This window comes from Rattus norvegicus, chromosome X (genome assembly GCF_021556685.1).
Source record: "Rattus norvegicus strain SHRSP/BbbUtx chromosome X, alternate assembly SHRSP_T2T, whole genome shotgun sequence".
In the NCBI taxonomy this organism is placed as follows: Eukaryota; Metazoa; Chordata; class Mammalia; order Rodentia; family Muridae; genus Rattus; species Rattus norvegicus.
Window position 1 is genome coordinate 10,706,665 of NC_141554.1, and position 18,924 is coordinate 10,725,588.

The following is an 18,924-nucleotide window of genomic DNA, read 5'->3' on the forward strand; positions in this document are numbered from 1 at the left end:
GCAACTTTCAAGTCAATGAGGGACCCCATCTCAAAGCAGTTAGGCAGAAAGTGACTTGAGATCTCAAATACACACACGCACACGCACACACACAAACCTACCTGGAATTTATACATAGGACTTATACTTTCATATCTTGGATGAATTTAGTCTTTTTTAGATGAAAATTTCTGATGCATTAGAATTACAGATTCACTTACTCTTTCCCCCTTCTCTTTTAAAATAAGTATATTGTGTTCGGGCATCTTTGAAGGTAAGTTTATTTTGGAGTAATGTTTTATAAATACCAACAGGCAGAAATTATATATATATATGCTGATTGACGTTTAGTGTTGGGAATTGAACCTGAGTCGTCTGGAAGAGCAATACATGCAGTTAACCAATGACCTACATCTCTAGCCCACTAAACTTATCTATGAATTTTTTTTTTTTTTTTGAGACAGTGTGTGTAACCATGGCTGTTCTGACACACACTCTATATTAGGTTGGTCTCAACCTTAGAGATCAGCCTGCCTCAACCTCCCAAGTGCTGGATTAAAGGCGTGTAGCACCACTACCCAGCAGAATATCTTTTATAATAGTCCTTATGTTCACTATGAATCAATCTTTCTGCCTGTTGGTATTAAAATGTTTAGTCACTTAGAAAAATAGGCCTTGTACTTTATATACTTGGTTTGGCAAGGGCTGTTCCATTTCATGGCAGTTGCCCAACTCAATTAACAGTGTTCTTTTAGTCTGAAGGCAGTCTCCTTTAGGTTGTATCAGATACGGTCAATTAAATTTAAGTTTAAAGATAACTTGATCTTGGTAAAGAAAAATTCAAACAGGATTAAGTCCTTACTACTAACACAATGGTGGACTAAGCATTAAGCAATTCCTAGATCTCTAGTAAGAAGTACACTTTGGAATGGGACTGCAAAGAGGTATTTTGGCTTCCTTATTAAATAACCACAACCCTTAATGCAAATTACATGATGTCCATTTGCCTCAATTTACTTATATGTAAAGATCAGGTCAAACCAGTACTTAATTCAGGGCTAAATGAAAGGAAGTATCATTTCTTTCAAATGTAAGTCCATGGCAGAAACAGTGAAGTCATGACAGTGTCAATTCCCATTTTCTTGTTCAACTTTTTAAAAAACAAAACATCACCATACATTTAGGTAGCATGCATATATGCACACATACTACACACACTTGAGGGAATGGTCTCTTCCCACCATGTTGAGTTCTGGTGATCAAACACAAGTTGCCACTTTAGGGCAAGTGCTCTTCCTTCATCCACATCTCACCAACCCTACATATGGTTTTAAGATTGATGACTTGCTAGTCACCAAGGAGTAGCAACTTAATTTCTAATCTGGAGGTCATAGAAAGACCAAATGTAAGCCATGTCTCTCAAAATTAATACCTTTCCCAGCAATCACGTTGTTACTTCATTGAAGTAGCTCTGGTAAATATCACCAACAATTAAATAGCAACCCAAAGCCAACTGGCTAATCCTTTTCTTTGCAGCATGGTATGGTTGCCCCCGTCCCCCCACCCCGCAAAAGTTCTAGCCTGACTCTAGCTACCTTAAGCTTTTTGCCCTCCGTTTTTACTCTGCCTTCTATGTGCTGATATTTGTATTGGGTATTTAACCTACCTGTCTTCTCATCTGACAGTTCCTGTATTATCCTTCCGGTCTTTAGCACCACCTCAAAGGACATTTAGTTATACTTGTGGTCCAAGTCAATCCTAATTTCTTTCACACATCCAATCGTTACTTTTACAGTTAAGTATTGTGCCTCCAGGACTTCTCACATGTTATCTCCTGTTCTGGCTATAAGTACCCTTGCTTACCTGAAAAATATCTACTTGGTAATACAGACTTGGCCTTTAAAATTTGAAGTTCAAGCCTGTATCATCTTTTCCTTCTGAACTTTAGAAATATCTAGTTGCAATGCAGAGATGATGAAAAGGGCAATAAAGCTGGGTATGGTAGTGTAAACTTGTAATCTCTGTGCTCAGAAAACTGAGGTAAGAGGGACATGACTTCAAGGGCAATCAATATAAGGAACAGTGAGATCTTGTCTCAAAAGAAAACATAAAACTAGTAAACAGGGAGTAAGAGCATTGTAAACTCACTATTCTTTAGCTTAAATCTAATAGATGGCTTCACATTAACTACAAGATGAAATGCAAACATTCTATATGGCAAGAACAGCTTTCCAATGCTGAATCCTTATCTCTTTTCAAACTGTCTCTTCCCATTCCTTCAACTTCAGCCACATTTGAGTTCTCAAATCATCTTGTCCTGTTAGGTATGACGATGCTGAAATGCATGCCCCAATGTCACTCCTGCTACTTGATATCTCCTCTAAGTTCCCAGGATATATTTATATAAACCTCCCTTCCTAGATGTATATAAAAAGGCTAGAAAGCAGGAATCACATTTTACTCATGTGCAGGACAAATATGAGGAGTAAGTGAAAATTCACATAACTTTATGGCATGGCACATGTGTATCCCTCCCATTGGACACATAATAAAAACAGCATTTTCATATTTCACTTAAGCTACTACATTATTTGATCCTTAACTTTGATTGGTCAATAATACTTTGAAAGGTGTTAAATCATGGAAAAGTGACTTTGGTTTTATTTTAAAATGTAAATCTAGAATTTTCTATTAAATAATAAGCTAGGCAAACCAAATTGCTATATTGATGCTCATTAAGAGTAACTTTTTAATTGGTGCCAATGAGAAAAGAATTTTGTTGGCACTCTGGATCAACACCTGCTTTGTTATTTATGTATTGTGGAATGAGTTTCTTTCTCTGAACAATGTATGTGCTACGATGCAAGTTTGTTTCATTATTAACCCATCCGGATATTGTGTGACTTAATGGATTTACCCATGCAAAAAGTAGAGAAAATAAAACTACCTTCTAAAACTGAAAAATGCAAATCATAAAGGCTGTTAGTTGAAGTAAAGCTGTTTATAAAGACCTTCACTCATCTATTTGAAAATTTTATCAATTTGATTTCTACTTCCTATCTCCATATTTTTATTTCTACTTATTCAAAGACTAAGTTCCTAAGCAAGCATTAATCTTGATGTATTTATTCAAATGTGGATTACATAAATTTCTCTTATATAGATGTAAGACAACACATTCATCTTGACAAAAATTATCCTTAACAAAATCACACAAATGATAAGTCAGTAAGACAAACTAGAACAGAGTAAGAAAAGTTGCATGTAGTTTTGTTCCTTTAAGGTTGGCTGAGAATTTTTGTTCACAAAAGTGTTACCTCCTTATTTCATTCTGCTGGACTTTCTGGACTTTCACAAAATAACTATTTAAAATATTTGTGGTTAAATATCTGGATCAGTATTTGGATAAGTGATTTGGAATATTCCTTCCTGAAAAAATATGAATGCCAACAGAAATTCAATGCTTACTAAGTTATTAACCAACTGAATAAAATGATTCTAGACTTTCATTCCTCAAATTGCTCCTAAGACATACTCTTAAAAACTATCTGAAAAGATAACGTATTCAGCATGACAGTACAACAGATAAAACTAGAGACTCTCTTTAGTCATATGAACCAATGAACCAACCAACCAACCCACCTACCCACCTTTTTATAGCATTCTCTATGTTTCTTCACTAATTTTGTAGAAAATTCTTAAGAACTATATTCTAAAATGAAAATATGTTCCAAAGTACTTCAGAAAATGGAGGTACAAATGGAAGGTGCCATTATTCAAAAATGAAATCCCAGCATTAACTAGAAGTAATCTGTGAATGCTAATATAATCCAATATATTTTAATGGCAATATGGAATTTGTAGTTGCCCATTCCACTGTCATGCATGCAGAAAGGCATAAGATTTCAAAATTGCCTAACATTAAAAAATAAGCCTCTTACTTTATTTGCATTCTAAAACAGGGCTCTTCATCCTGGAATTTTTTTCACCAATAAAAAATGCTGAGTCAGGTAGAGGGTTCAAAAAGCCTGTGCTAAAACCCCCTTTGAAGTTTTAAGTTCAATCACTATTTGTTTTCTATTATACTGCATTTGGCAGATTTTTTTTTATTTGTCTGTAATTGCAGTAGTTGCAATTTAACAATAAACCAGTCTGACATTTTAGCTCTTGAAGATACATACCATATATATTTCTTTAAAAATAATCATACTTTTTGTAAGCAATATTTTACAGTAGACACCTGAAAAATCTACCATAGATGTGAAACTTAAAACAAGAAAAATTCAAGTTCTAAATCTTTATACATATATATCTAGATTTCTATATATATATATTATATATACAGACATAAGTATATATAAAATATATATAATCAGATTTGAAAATTGAACAAAAATTGGGCACTGTACATAAATTCTTTGTAAAACTCAAACAATAGAAAACTCTTTAAAGATTAAACAATTTTAATAAAAGTTTCTGTACAATGCTAAGCAGTTTTATTTACACATAGAAAATGTAATAGGAGTAGTGTTTGAAATTACAGAACTCCTTAAAATTTCAATGGCAGGTAAATCTGGAAAAAATAACGGCATTCCATTCACAAATATTTTCAGGCAATAAATATGTATTTATAAATAGTGTAAATTTACATCAAGATTAGAAACAAAAAATCACAAATTTGAAGTTTATTTCTTAGTATATGTGCAATCCATTATCTTTGTGACTTTGCTGTTAATTAATTTTTCTTTAAATGTTTTATTTGGGAACCAAAAGTATAACCATCATGGTTTCAAAACAAGACAGAAAATCATAAAAGCAGTAAAAAAGTTTCTTACTTAACTTTTCACATTAAAAAAAAAAGTTGACCAAAGAAAGACTTAATATTGCTAACTACCTTAACAAAGAAATGACTAGTATTTTTTCCCCCAAGGAAAATTCTGAAAGGGAAAAGATAGGTGAAAACAAATTCATTAGCCCATAAATCGAGAAATATAAAAGAGGTTGTCTTCAAGTCAGTAGTCTGTATGATGTTGCCAGTTTTGTCAGATATATACAAAACGTGGAAATTATTCTTTCTTTCTGAAGTTCAGCTAATTAGCTTTACGAGAGTCCTGGTATAGGAGCAGTACTCTCCCATCCAGTTGGTTGATACTCCACACTTGGAAGGTTGCATAGACACAGTTTTCAGCCAGCAGCCTTACGAGAGAGCTACAAAAAGCAGTGGTGCAGAACTGGGTTACTTCCTGAATAGCAGAAAAGGTCTCATGTTTAATGTCCATGGAACAATATCAAGATGAGGCGGATGGTAATGGAGGAGCCTGGAAATAAAGCAAGGTAGACTATTTTGGTATACTTTTGATAGTTGTGTTCCTTGATTCATAGCTACAAATATATATGTTGGTCTATGAAACTGGAGGAAATTATTCTCTGATAAAGTTCGACAGCCTTGCTACACAACGTAACAGTATAACTCCCCTTATGATCTCCCAACTGGCCACCTTTTCTAAGAATCTAAGACCATCTTTTGTTTTACGGTGCCCCCAAAATCTTTTGGAATATTATTTAGTTTACCACTTTTTATATATTGCTTTTTTTGATAGGGCTTTAAAAAAAATACCAATTAATTACAATTTTACTAGTGACTGCCTTCAGGGATCTATCTAAGGCAGGTAATACTTTTTTTTTTTTTTTTTTTGGTAAATTGCAGGTAATTTTCTTTTTTCTTGAAGCATTCTTGAAGACCATCCAAATGAAAATATCAGGAACTAAACTTCAAAAACTAGTTTTTGATGCATATATGTGAAAAGTATTAGGAGAAAGGAAAAATGCATAAATAATGCCTGTAGTTCTTTTCAGATCTGCTTTGAGTGAAATGCTTCCCATACCTGCTGCTTGCAATGAAAACCTTTGTGATCTTTGAGTACACTTGGATTTCATAAGGTTATACCACATGCTAGAAAGTTAAGCACTACTCAAATACTCCCATGAGATTAAAGCATCTGCCTATACACAATTTTAAATAAATTTAATAAGCCCTAAAATCAGAAGTATATTTCAAAGCACATTCACACTGATTTATTTTGTGGGCCCTATTTAAACAAAAATCCCATAAGCCAAGATGAAACAATATGAAAAGCATGATAGCATTGTAAAACATAAAGTTTTAAAAATAACTTTTAGGTTGGTCTCTCTAAGATGCAAGGCAAAAGTGATATGTCAATTTTATAGGAATAAGTACTTGGAAAAGAAGGCAGTAGGAGCAACATAAATATACTCTCATGCAATATATTAATAAGCCAAAAGAAAATCTACATATTTCATTACCTCCTATTTATCAGGTGACAGAGTAAACACTACTGCCTCCCAACTGATCTAATGTACTCACATGTTGATTTCACTTACTAATGTAAATTGGTCATAGACTTGCATCAGATCCTCCATTTTGTACTGTTCTAGCACCACAAAATTTTCCAGATTCCCACTTGTTTTCCATGCACAATCTTGGCAATGTACTATGTAGGTCTTTCGAGAATTACTCTCATTAGTGACAAAAAGCAGATCAAAAACCTCCACCTGTTTTACAAAAATGAAAAATGGAGTCAATAGGCATGATGGTGTTTATTGTACTGCTTCTGTGTAATCATAGTCTTCTACTTTAAAACAACTGTACAGTTAAAAATGGGGGAAGGTAGGGGTGTGAGAGTGAGACTGAAAGTGTTTATACTGTACCAAACCCCAAGACATGAGAGCAATCATATTTAGGTAAGTGAAAGAAAGCAATGATATAACCATGACAATTTGGATAACTTAATTAAAACATTTAATGCATGCCAGTTTATTTTTCTTTTAAATGAAAACATTAGTATATAATCTGATTAAGTGATCACTATTTTGCTTACATGTCTCCTTGACAGAATCCACCACAGGCAACCATATAGAGTGAGCCCTTTAAATACAAAGATTGTGTTCATATTTGTACTGCCAGAGCATGTCATAGTGCCTAGTGTTTACTCAAACCTCAGAATATACCTATGAAATCAATGAATATAATCTGATTATTTTAGAGATGAGAAAACTGGCAAGTAACAGTGAGTATTTGTTATAAGCTTTATGTTAAAAATAGGAGTTTTAGAAACATTAGAAATAATATATCTGCCTTAAAATAACATTGTGGTATAGGACTCATCCTCAGGTACTAAGAAGCTTATGTGTTATTTTTCCAAGGTATAAAACACAGTTATTTCCTTATTGATTTACTGTGAGTACTTTATACAATACTAAAATATCCAATGAATTAAATCATTTCGAATTAAAGTCAACAACAGAATTACCACAGTTCAAAGTTTGGAACAGATCATCAATGCCCCCACCTGTAATTTAACCTTAAACTTCCTCAAGGATAGGAAATTATTAATAAGAATGAACTAATTATAAATCCTAGAGTTTACCATACTTCTCATTATCATTAATGGGTAACAACATGAACTGAAAGAATGGAGCTAGAAAATCTGTCAGTATTCTTCAACCTGTTCCTCATTTCTACCTGTTAATGCATTACCTTGTGGATTTCATCTTCTAGATCAGTATTTTTTAACCTGTGGGTTGTGACCCCTTTAAAGGTCAAACGACCCTTTCACAGGAGCTGCCTAAGATCATCAAAAAACAGATATATACATTACAATTCTTAACAGTAGCAAAATTACAGCTATGAAATAGTAATGAAAATGATTTTAAGGTTGGCAGTCACCACAACATGAGAAACTATATTAGTCCTCAAGCATTTGGAGGATGGAGAAATACTTTATTTTTAAATTTCTGTACCATTTCAACAATCCATTGCCATGTTCTAGTCTAGCATATGTGGCAAAGGAACTCACAAGATTGCTGTGATGTATCTTATTTTCTCTATCCTTTCCATTTCTTTGTCTGAAACAGCTACTGTCTTTGCTGATTTCTCAATGACTCTGGAATAAATATCACATTATTTGACAGCTTCCTGATACATCAAAAGCTACACGTCACCTAGATTTTATGAGAAGAATCTGCACTGTCAGTATTATAGCCACACTGGACTAGCTAAACTTTTCTCTAAAGCCATTTCAATTTCTCCATTCATGGTACTCCTGAGAGTCAACCTGTATTCTCACTATACCCTGCTGAAATCACACTTATCCTTCAAGAAAGGGTTAAAGCTATGGATTTGTTGTTGTTGCTGTTGTTGTAAGCTCTTATTGCCAATAACAGAAAGGAAAAATAAACTACATCAATTATTTCCCTCCCTGCATTTTTTTACTAAGCTCACTATAATGAAGATACTCGTTACAGTATGTTGTATAATACTTACTAGTTGACTAGTTATTCTCTCCAAATAGATTTCAAGTTCCTCAGACCAGGTGTCACTTTGATGTTTTTTTCCCTTGCAAGCCTTAGCCACAGCAGAAGACTGACAAGTCAACTATGAACTCCACCAGAAAACTGAACACTGAAGCACACTGCACTATACCAAACTCAATCCAGTTTATTGGCACCTGTGTACATCTAGATTGCTCCTAATCTAAAATCTCCCAATTTTCCTTGTTGGTTAATGACCTAACAAGCCAAATGACTCTATAGTAGATACTGTTAAGCAATTAATGAGATATGACACCACCGAATATTAATATCTGATGAGAAAATATTAAAACTATACAATGCTAATCACAGTAAAATGTATTACCGAAAGAAAAAAAAAGATTAAAAAACAAAACTTTTTATTAATGACTGTGGGCAAGAACAATGACTTACCTCACAAATGCTACAATAATGAGCTGGTTCTTCTTTTGTCCGCCCGTGCCATATGATCTCTTTTCCTGCAGCAATTAAAGCTTCCCTCAATGTCTGACATTGCTTCAGGGTTCTCAGAAGACAATACCTAATATAGGAGAAAATTACTCATTACTAGCAGCCAAATATTACATACTTTTCACCTAAGAGATATACCAAATTAGAAATAATGCTAAGAGATTTGCTTCTAACATCTATTTTCCTTTTGTTGTATGTGTTCTGCTCCCTACTCCCAGATTATTTTTGGAATATCTGCTAGCTAAAGATGGCATATAACTCACTATGTATTTGAAAATGAACTCAAACTGTGGGAATTAATCAGTTCCACCTCAGCCTTCCAAATGCTGAGATAAAGAGGTGTGAGCTACCATGCTCAGCTCATTTGTCAAATTTTCAGATATTATCAGAAAAAAAAAAAAAAAAGAAATTATCAACAGCTCCAAGAATGACAATATCAAGTCATTTATACTTGAAATTGGTATCTGAATATCACAACAAAACTCTCCTTGTAAGTGAGTTGCTAACTTGGGTTCTTATCTGGACAGACCAGTTAATCTCTCCAAGAGTCAACTTCTCCATCCTTAAAGTAAGGGGTTTAAATTCAAGATATAAACAGCTGTGATTATAGGTAGGCAGAAATGCACATCATTTCTAGTCACACTACCTAAACACTTATTAACATCATCATCATCTGTGTAGTTGCTTTTTTAACTTTCACGAGAAGAGAATAATTTATAAATTGATTAACTACAAGATACAAAAAACTGGTTTAAAGATTGCAGAAAAAAATAGGCATGTACTTTTTCATTCTAACTTAAGATAACACATAGTAGAATCCATTTATAGTAACACAACTCAACTTTTCTTGTAATTTATACTTTTTCTAACTCTTAAAATTTGTGATTTTCCTAGTTTGCTATCATTACATGGAACTGCTAAATTCTTACGCTCCTGTGAATCTTAGTGCTTGTGTTTTCCATTTGAACTGAGTGGATGAATAAGATGACTCTCTAAAGTAATTTGAAAGAAAAGGTTTATCAACTGAGTATCATCTTGAGAGCAAAAGTCTTATCTATTCTATTTGCTATCTTGCTGCCACATACAGTATGTGTTCAATTGTTCTTGATTGTCAAACAATTAAAATTCAAGATAAAAATAATAGTATATTTATCTTCGGCTTACCTGTAAATATTAATCCTTGGGAGCTATGACTTACTTAATACATACATAATACAATCTAACTATAAGCTTACTTAATATGTAACAATGTCAACTTTAGGGTTGCAGGCTTTAAGAAATATTCCAAGAAAGTCACTGAATTTGGTTTTTAAAATTTTTGAATGTTTAACTTATTTTAAAAAACAAAACAAAACTAATGCTTTAGGCTGTGGTTGCATGTGAAACCTAAAGGAGTTATTAGAGGGTAAGGATACATATGCATATATATTTAGAGTACCAGACAACCTAACAACTAAAAACTTTTATCACAGCAAAATTTAAGACCATGTTTTGGCTCCTGGTGCTTACTGTCTTCTCTCCTTGTGCCCCACACAGTCCACTTCTAAAGGCACACATGTTACTCAAGTGTTTTATGAAGAACTTCTAAATGGCATTTTCCTTCTTAAAGAAAATAATGCCTAAACTGCAGATATCTTACACTGCAAATTCAACCATGCTCCTACACAACCAAAAAATATAAATGAAAATAGGTAGGGAGAATGTATCTAGTATTTCATTTGCATTAATTATGCTAAAATTAAGTTTCTTAATTGATCTTTATATTACAAATGGATGAAACTTGGGGCCTTAGTTCAACTGAATTTATATGGAAAAAAAAAAGGGGGAGAGCCACTAGACTACTTGAATTTAGATTTGTAAAAGCAGAGATCTCAAGCTTCTGCAGTCTCATACTCTATTCTTTCTCATGTCCTACTCTCATACCCTCTAGATCCTCCAATGCAGCCCCTACCCTGAAACATAGAGCCTTTGATCTGTAGAGCATTATTTCAGTCTTTACCCATAGAATGAACCTTCATCTCCAACGTACTAACTACTTTGTTAATTTAGCTACAAAGAGGATGACAGAAACTATAGCTCTGTAATTTTTATTTTCTGTTATAAGACTCTTAGAAAAACCTTAATTTTCTGACAACGTTAACAGATTACACTTTTTCATTGCTTTTATTTTTTGTGTCACTGAAATTTTGTGCTCAGCAGTTAAAATAGAAAATTTAGAAAGACAAACAATGAATAGGCTGAAAAGAAGATGTGATTTAACTGCAAATCAACAGATTCAAGGAAAAGCCTCTAGGGAAGACACAGAAATATTATTCAGAGCTCAACAGTAACTAGCTTTACTTAGATTAACCATAGACTTTTAATTCTATTTAAACATGAGTGTATTAAAGACCAAAAATAAAAAATAAAAAACACAAAATCAAAGTTGCCATTACCTTTTGATTTTAGTAGGCCTACCCGACAGCAATTAAGGCTTCATTTTACCAAGAATTAGAAAATAAATCAGTAGCAGAAAATTACAAAATTGTCTAAGACATAAAATGCTTTCTTTTGTGGCAGGGGTGGGTAGGCAAGTGTATTTTAGGAATAAATAGGGTCAGATTATTTTAACAGCTAAAGAAAGATGACTCATTAACGATCAATTAAGTCTTGCTTTTTAATTGTTTGGATGAAAAACTATGTAAAAGGCAGAAGACAACTGGGTATATGGTATCTACAAACTTACCCCTTAGGTAGAGGCAGGAGAAGGAGTTTAGATCAGACTCAACATTGCCCAGTGAGACCCGTGTATTAGAGATGCATTAAACGACAAGAACAAAAATAAATCCAAACCAACCAAACAACCAAAAAAATGCCCCAACAATCATAGAAAGGGGTTGAAAGTATAGTGCATTTGAAGTTACATAGCCAAAACTGAACTGAAAAAATACAACAAATCTTAGAGGATGACCTCACAAGAGAATGAAAATGTACACTATATTCATAAATTGACCAAGGATATTACAGACACTAAAAGAAGGAAGAATCACCTTCAAATAAACGGAGATAGAAAGCATGGAAATTTTCTATTCTGTAGCTGAAATTTCTGAATTTGAAAACATCAATTTTGGGCAGGAAGATGGGAAAAGCCATCTTCTGCAAAGACGGAATGGCATCAATAGCTGTGTTGGGGCTGTTTAAAGAACAATTTCTCAAACACAATAATTTCAAATATTTTTTTTCTTATAAAATTTTAATTTTCAGGGGCTGGAGGGATGGAGAGAGCACTATGCTTCCAGAGGTCCTGAGTTCAATTCCCAGCAACCACATGGAGGCTCACAACCATCTGTAATGAGATCTGATGCCCTCTTCTGGTGTGTCTGAATCAGCAACAGTGTACTCACATACATAAAATAAATAAATAAATCTTTAAAAATTTTTTTTTAAGTTTTCAGGTCAGATTTTAGGGAAAATAGTTAATAAGAATGAACCTACTAATGATGATATATTGAATTATTCTGACACTTTAGGAGTATCTTGTTGAAGTTTCTAAATTAGATATCTAAATGCCAGTGTACAAACAGAATAAGGGTTAGTTTGACATGATCCTTTATAATTCTTGACAGAACACAGTCTGCCACTAAAAACTTTTTTTTTTAAATTAATTTATTATATATAAGTACACTGTAGCTGTCTTCAGATACACCAGAAGAGGGCATCGGATCTCTTCACAGATGGTTGTGAGCCACCATGTGGTTGCTGGGAATTGAACTCATGACCTCTGGAAGAATAGTCGGGTGCTCTTAACCGCTGAGCCATCTCTCCAGCCCCCACTAAAAACTTTTTAAGCATCCCCAGAAGTAGCTGGCCAAGACAGGTCAGCAACAAAAAGCAAGCTCACACCTTTAGAGCTCTCAGGCTATCTGTCAGGTCAGGATTATTTCTTCTTTGACAATAGTGGGCATCAGTATCACTAAATTACCTAAGAGTTTCATTTAAATCAACCACATGACTGAAAATCAAGGTCTCATTAGTCAATGATAAAATGAGTAGTTTAGGAACTTTAACCTTATGGACAAAAAACAAGCATAAAAGCAAATATGCTTATCAGCTAATCATGTGAATGAGGAAAAAAGGAAACAACACTTAAAAATCATTCCAATTTATATCTTAAAAACTCTACTAATCATAAACTGAAAGTAAATAAGGAAAAAGCTATAAAAGTTTTCTAGCCTTGAAAAACCATCTCATCGTTTTTGTGGTGTTTCTAACTTGCCTGATCATAAGCTTTACTGGGTTCTTATGAGAAGGATCCCCGCCTCCCCCCACACACATATCGTTTTTTTCTAGCAGAGCTTTAACTGGGTAAAAACAGAATTTTAAGTAAAAAACCAAATAGTTCCTGTGACCAGGCAAGTAAAAACCAGTGTAAATATCTCATTTTATTAAACACTGAAACTAAAAATAGGTTTTTTGGAGAATTGAGGCCCTTGATCTATAGTACCTGTGTTAATTTACAGTACTGACTTTCATATTCCTTAAATATAGTAAATGGTCCCATGCTTATGTAGCTTTTTTTTATTCTTGTGAGAAGTATCTGGTGGTGATGCTATGACACCTGCAAATTAATCTTTCATGTGGCTCAAAACGAAAAAGTAAATGCATGAGTCTATAGGAGTCGCTAAATAAATGTGGAAAGGAAATTAGAAAATTTCAAACTGGAAGTTAGAGCAAAAAGAATAAATAAGTTTAGGGTGGGCAGCAACGTGTTACACATAAATTCATTTAACAGTGAAAAGTTGAATCTGGACTCTGCTATACCCAAATATAAGTGCCTTGCTCAGACATCAAAAAGCTTCCTCTTTTTTTTTTTTTTTTTATTAACTTGAGTATTTCTTATATACATTTCGAGTGTTATTCCCTTTCTCGGTTTCCGGGCAAACATCCCCCTCCCCCCTCCCCTTCCTTATGGGTGTTCCCCTCCCAACCCTCCCCCCATTGCCGCCCTCCCCCCATAGACTAGTTCACTGGGGGTTCAGTCTTAGCAGGACCCAGGGCTTCCCCTTCCACTGGTGCTCTTACTAGGATATTCATTGCTACCTATGGGGTCAGAGTCCAGGGTCAGTCCATGTATAGCCTTTAGGTAGTGGCTTAGTCCCTGGAAGCTCTGGTTGCTTGGCATTGTTGTACTTTTGGGGTCTCGAGCCCCTTCAAGCTCTTCCAGTTCTTTCTCTGATTCCTTCAACAGGGGACCTATTCTCAGTTCAGTGGTTTGCTGCTGGCACTCGCCTCTGTATTTGCTGTATTCTGGCTGTGTCTCTCAGGAGCGATCTACATCCGGCTCCTGTCGGTCTGCACTTCTTTGCTTCATCCATCTTGTCTAATTGGGTGGCTGTATATGTATGGGCCACATGTGGGGCAGGCTCTGAATGGGTGTTCCTTCAGTCTCTGTTTTAATCTTTGCCTCTCCCTTCCCTGCCAAGGGTATTCAAAAAGCTTCCTCTTACAGTAGGTGGGAGTTAACTAAGAGGCCCACAATTCAGCAGTGTGCAGAAAAATCAGAGATTTTGGTACAATCAGTTCCAAATGGGATGTCTTCATTAAATCTCTCTTCTGAGAGATTAGGGATAGACTGTAAGAGCCACAGAGGAATGGATGAATCCAAGGAGATAGTAACTTTCCGATACAACAGGACTGATATACATATGAACTCATAACATATGATACTCCGACAGCACACATGATTCAAGACAAACAAGGTCATAGTGCTTAGAGGGAGAAATGGACACAGGCTCCCACATCCTAATCAAAAAAGTATCTGCAATTGATATTGCTTGCAAAGGAAGAATTAGTTTTCTGTAATGAAGTACCACACTAACTACCCTTCAGAGTAGGACCTATGTCCAGTAGTAGATGAACAGGGAAAAAGTCACCTTAATGGTACGTTTGTAGACATTTTGGCTCATTATTTCTTTGCTTGAACAAGTTTTTGTCTTACTGGTATTTTTTTGTTTTTTAAGGGAGGAAGGGCATGGAGTTGGGTGGATGGAGTATATTATTAGTATAATCTACTGTTTAGTCTGAACTCAGAAGAATGCACAGTTTAAAAGAACAAGATTTTAGAAAACTCTAATGGACTTATTTTTTTATTCTATTTCCTTATGTGTACTAACTGGATCTATCTATAAATCCTAAGTGACTAGCCTAGAGCCTAAAGTTAGTCACAAAATTTTCATTAAATGAAAGAATGAGGGCAAGATGTTTGCTTGGTAAAAAGCTCACTTAATAACAATGACTAAATGCATTGTAAGAAGGAATCTTATGAAACAAGGCCTAGGGGCTTGTACTTGTGGTTATTAGCATTTTCAGTTCATACAAAGGCAAAAAGAACTCTTCATCACATCTGATACTTGAGGCTGGGAGAAAAATTCTTAACATAATGAGGAGTGCAATCAGGAGCAAATAATTAGACATTTTGCAGTGCCAGGTAAAATGGAGAACAGGAAAATACAAGCGTTCAAGACTTCACAACACTGAAGAAGAGGATAAACTTGAAGGAACCCAGAATAATGGCAGGTATAATGGGATTATGGTAAACCAAGAAAAGGTAAAAATTGGTGTGATTGTTTAAAATTATGAAAGCTTGATTATAAAGAATACACTGTTGGAAGAAACTTAAAGACTAAGTTTCATATTACGTCCTGCACTACTCAATCTATTAGCACAAGTTCTGTGTGTTTTCATTCGCACAATAGTTCCCAGTTTGATAGCTTTCTCCATCTTCACATGCAAATCTCTTCCAAGTTAACCTAAACTACTTCAACCATCCTCCTAATATTTAACCTTGCTGTTTGTAATTTGTTCTCCACAAACCAACCATGTCTATTTTCTTATGTGGAGCTGATACTACTTTCCTCCCCTGCTTAAAATCCTCTGACGGTGAGCAGCAAAGTTTAGAGCTAATATATATGCTTTACCATGTCCCAAATGTTCATGGACAAACTTAATTTTGCTAGGTTGTTGTTCAAATCACTACTAGTTTTCCTTTCTGCTGCTCTAGTCACATTGCCTTGTTTGTCCTTTAAGTAGTCTGTAGTTTTCCTTTAGATATGAAACATTCTATCCCCAGATTTTTGCATTATGCCCCATCATTTAGGCATAAGCACACAAAATTCACCTTCAGTCTCCTTCATCCTTTTGGTAAAAGTAGCATTTTTATCATTTTTACCCAAGTATTTTTCAACTGAATCTTATCCATACAAACACATCACCTCTTAGATCTCTTGCTTGGCAGTCTCTACCTATTATAGCATTAGAATTTATGCCCTGAAAAACAGCAAATTCATGTTTATACTACTGGTTCTCAAACAGTTATTGAATAAGTTTCAAACTAACTATATTTATGGAATGGAAACAAAATGGCAGGTGAATTTTAGAGATATTTGTAAAGAAATTTAAACTAAAGATAAAAATTTTTAAGAAGTTGCTAGATGATTACAAATTATGAATGTTAAAAGAGGACTACTGTGTTAAATAGGAATGACTTAATGCCTCTAAAAAATTGTTTCTAATTATAAAACACGAATCAACCCAAAATGTAATGAAGCACTTTCAATCTGGATAGATTTTAGTTAATAGCTTTTTTTCAAATGTACTGTCTCATCAGAGGTGGTTCATGCCTACAAATTGTTAGAACTCAGGAGAGTGAGGTAGATACAAGGCCATAAAGGACTACATAGTAAGTTCCAGACCAGTCTGAGACATGGTCATATCTCATTTCAAAACATCACAAAAACAAGTATTAGAAGGTAATTAAATTATGGGACTACAGAGAATGTGGTGCCTGGTACATAATGTGTAAAAATACGATAAGTATATTACTTATATTTTGATTTTATTCTTTTTCTGTCTTCATAAATATAAGTAAGTTCTGAGGCCAATTCTATAAAATAGCCAAACAAATTTGGTAAGTATACATTATTACTTCACTCCCATAAAAATATACCCACATATTCAGTGACATGCAATGTTGATATCAGGTATCTTTCTCAAATGGCTCTCTACCTCAGCTAGCTGGCCAATGAAATCTAGGGTTCTGTCTGTCTCTACCCACAAGGGCTGAGGTTATAGAAACCAAATGTCACACCTAGCTTTTGACTTGGGTTCTAAGGATCTGAACCTTAGATCCTATGCTTAAAAAATGGGCAATTTACTGACTTAACCATCATCCCAGTCTTCATTTATTCTGTTTATGTATGTATATATATATATATATATATGTATATGAACATACATACACCAGAATTTTTTTTACCTTATGAGTGAAATTTATACTAATATTAAACAAAAAACCTGTTTGAAAATATTACCTCTAAGTAGAACCTGACAATGATGTTTAATATTACAATTGAAATTCTACTGAGAAATCAAATAGTTCAGAGAAGAGCGAGAAAATACCAGAAAGTCAATCTTCTGCTGTAGAATAAGTTATACCTTTATTCCTTTTAAAACCATAGTGGGCTATTTGGAAGGGAAAAGTATTTGTAACAAGGCAGATTCTCATATTTTGCTAGACTTCTGGATCATCTTGTTTTAATGTAAACATAATACTATGGGGGAGAAAGTGTTTAACAGTCATCCTGCCACCTAGGAGTTCAGTACAGCAATTTTAGAAAAGTACTTACTTAACCATTTCAAAAAGCTTTGGATCTGAAACCTTGATATTTCGTGCCATATTCCAGGAAAGATGAACCATGGGTACTATTGACTTTACACTTTGCAATTTGTTCCATTCATACCGTTCCACTGCTAACTTATACTGACAGGCTGAGGAGAAAAACAAATCACAAATAAAACCATCAAAAGATATGAAGATAGCCATTATTACCTCATGAAAATCTCAAATCACTAAAATTCTCTATCATCTATCTATCTATCTATCTATCTATCTATCTATCTATCTATCTATCTATCATTGTGCTATTATTATAGATTTTTGAGATAGGTATTCTCTGTATAGCCCTGGTTGTCCTGGAACTAACTGTAGACCAGGCTGGCCTTGAACTTAAAGATCTACCTGCATCTACCTCCCAAATGTTGGGATTAAAGGCATGTGCCACCACCATCTTGCTTTCAAAAATAATTTTTGTTTTGTGATAATTATGGTAATAGCATCAGTAGTAATCATATACAGAGTGCTTCCTATTACCACGTGCCAGGAATTGTGTATAACTAATTTTTATCCATTATTTCATTTAATTCTTAGCATTTCCTTATTGGTTTTACTATCATCACTACATGAAAAAAAAAATTAAGGACTAGAAAATTTAAGTAACTTGCCCAAACTTATAAAAGTTAAGTACTGGTTCAAATTCAGGTCTTCCTGGCTCTAGATGCCACTTTTTAAATTTTAAGGCAATACTACTTAAGAGTATGTTCTAAATGTTTTACATACAACTTAACATAAAAGGAAAACCCACAAGAATGCATTTGTAATTAGCTCTTTTTTCTCCCTTAAGAGTTCCCTTTATAAAACAAAGTCAAGGACTCTAAACAGTAACTACAAGTGCATTTTCAATTAAGACTTTCATATGCTAAGGATCTTTGGACTTTCCATAGTTAGCTAACATTTAACTTTTGTATAAAAAAGGAGACATTTTCTTGTAAAAAATTTTCATTATTTTATTGGTTTTTTTTTTTCAGGTTAAATTTTTTTCAAGCATATTCTTTTAAAATACCTGTAAGTGGACCAACATTCCAAGCAATGTTGTTGCACCAGCCAATAGCTTGAACCCAATGAACAGTTCCTGCATTTATCCAGACCAGATCTCCAGGTCGCTGAATAAACCTATATACTGGAACATTTGCTTCATAAAGATCTTCAAGGTTGGGCCACCAAGAACCCATTAAGAAATTCAAATTATTTCTGAAATAAGAAAAACAGTATAAATGGGTTAAGGACTCTAATAAATTCTTTACAAAATAAAAAAAAATTAAAAAGTTTTGTTTTCTAATGGTAATTCATTTCAATAAAGCTTAACTGATAGTATAATAAAAACTGTTGCATGTATGTGAAGAGTGAAATTGATTACAGTTATGTACAGGAATATATCTAAAGATAGTTTG

General features: G+C 34.0%; 1 protein-coding gene across 16 annotated transcripts in view; it reads right to left on the reverse strand.

Moving 5' to 3' along the window:
• Positions 1-4,424: 4,424 nt before the first annotated feature.
• Kdm6a (lysine demethylase 6A) overlaps positions 4,425-18,924 on the reverse strand; it is a 142,521-nt gene continuing 128,021 nt past the window's right edge. For 8 of the 16 annotated variants that reach the window (XM_087598918.1, XM_087598916.1, XM_087598914.1 and 5 more), the window contains 5 exon segments: positions 18,537-18,724; positions 17,484-17,625; positions 8,764-8,890; positions 6,382-6,552; positions 4,425-5,297 (listed from right to left, as the gene is read on the reverse strand). In XM_087598918.1, coding sequence (XP_087455044.1) covers positions 5,268-5,297; positions 6,382-6,552; positions 8,764-8,890; positions 17,484-17,625; positions 18,537-18,724 — 658 coding nt within the window. In that variant the 3' untranslated portion in view covers positions 4,425-5,267. 16 annotated transcript variants of the gene reach the window in all.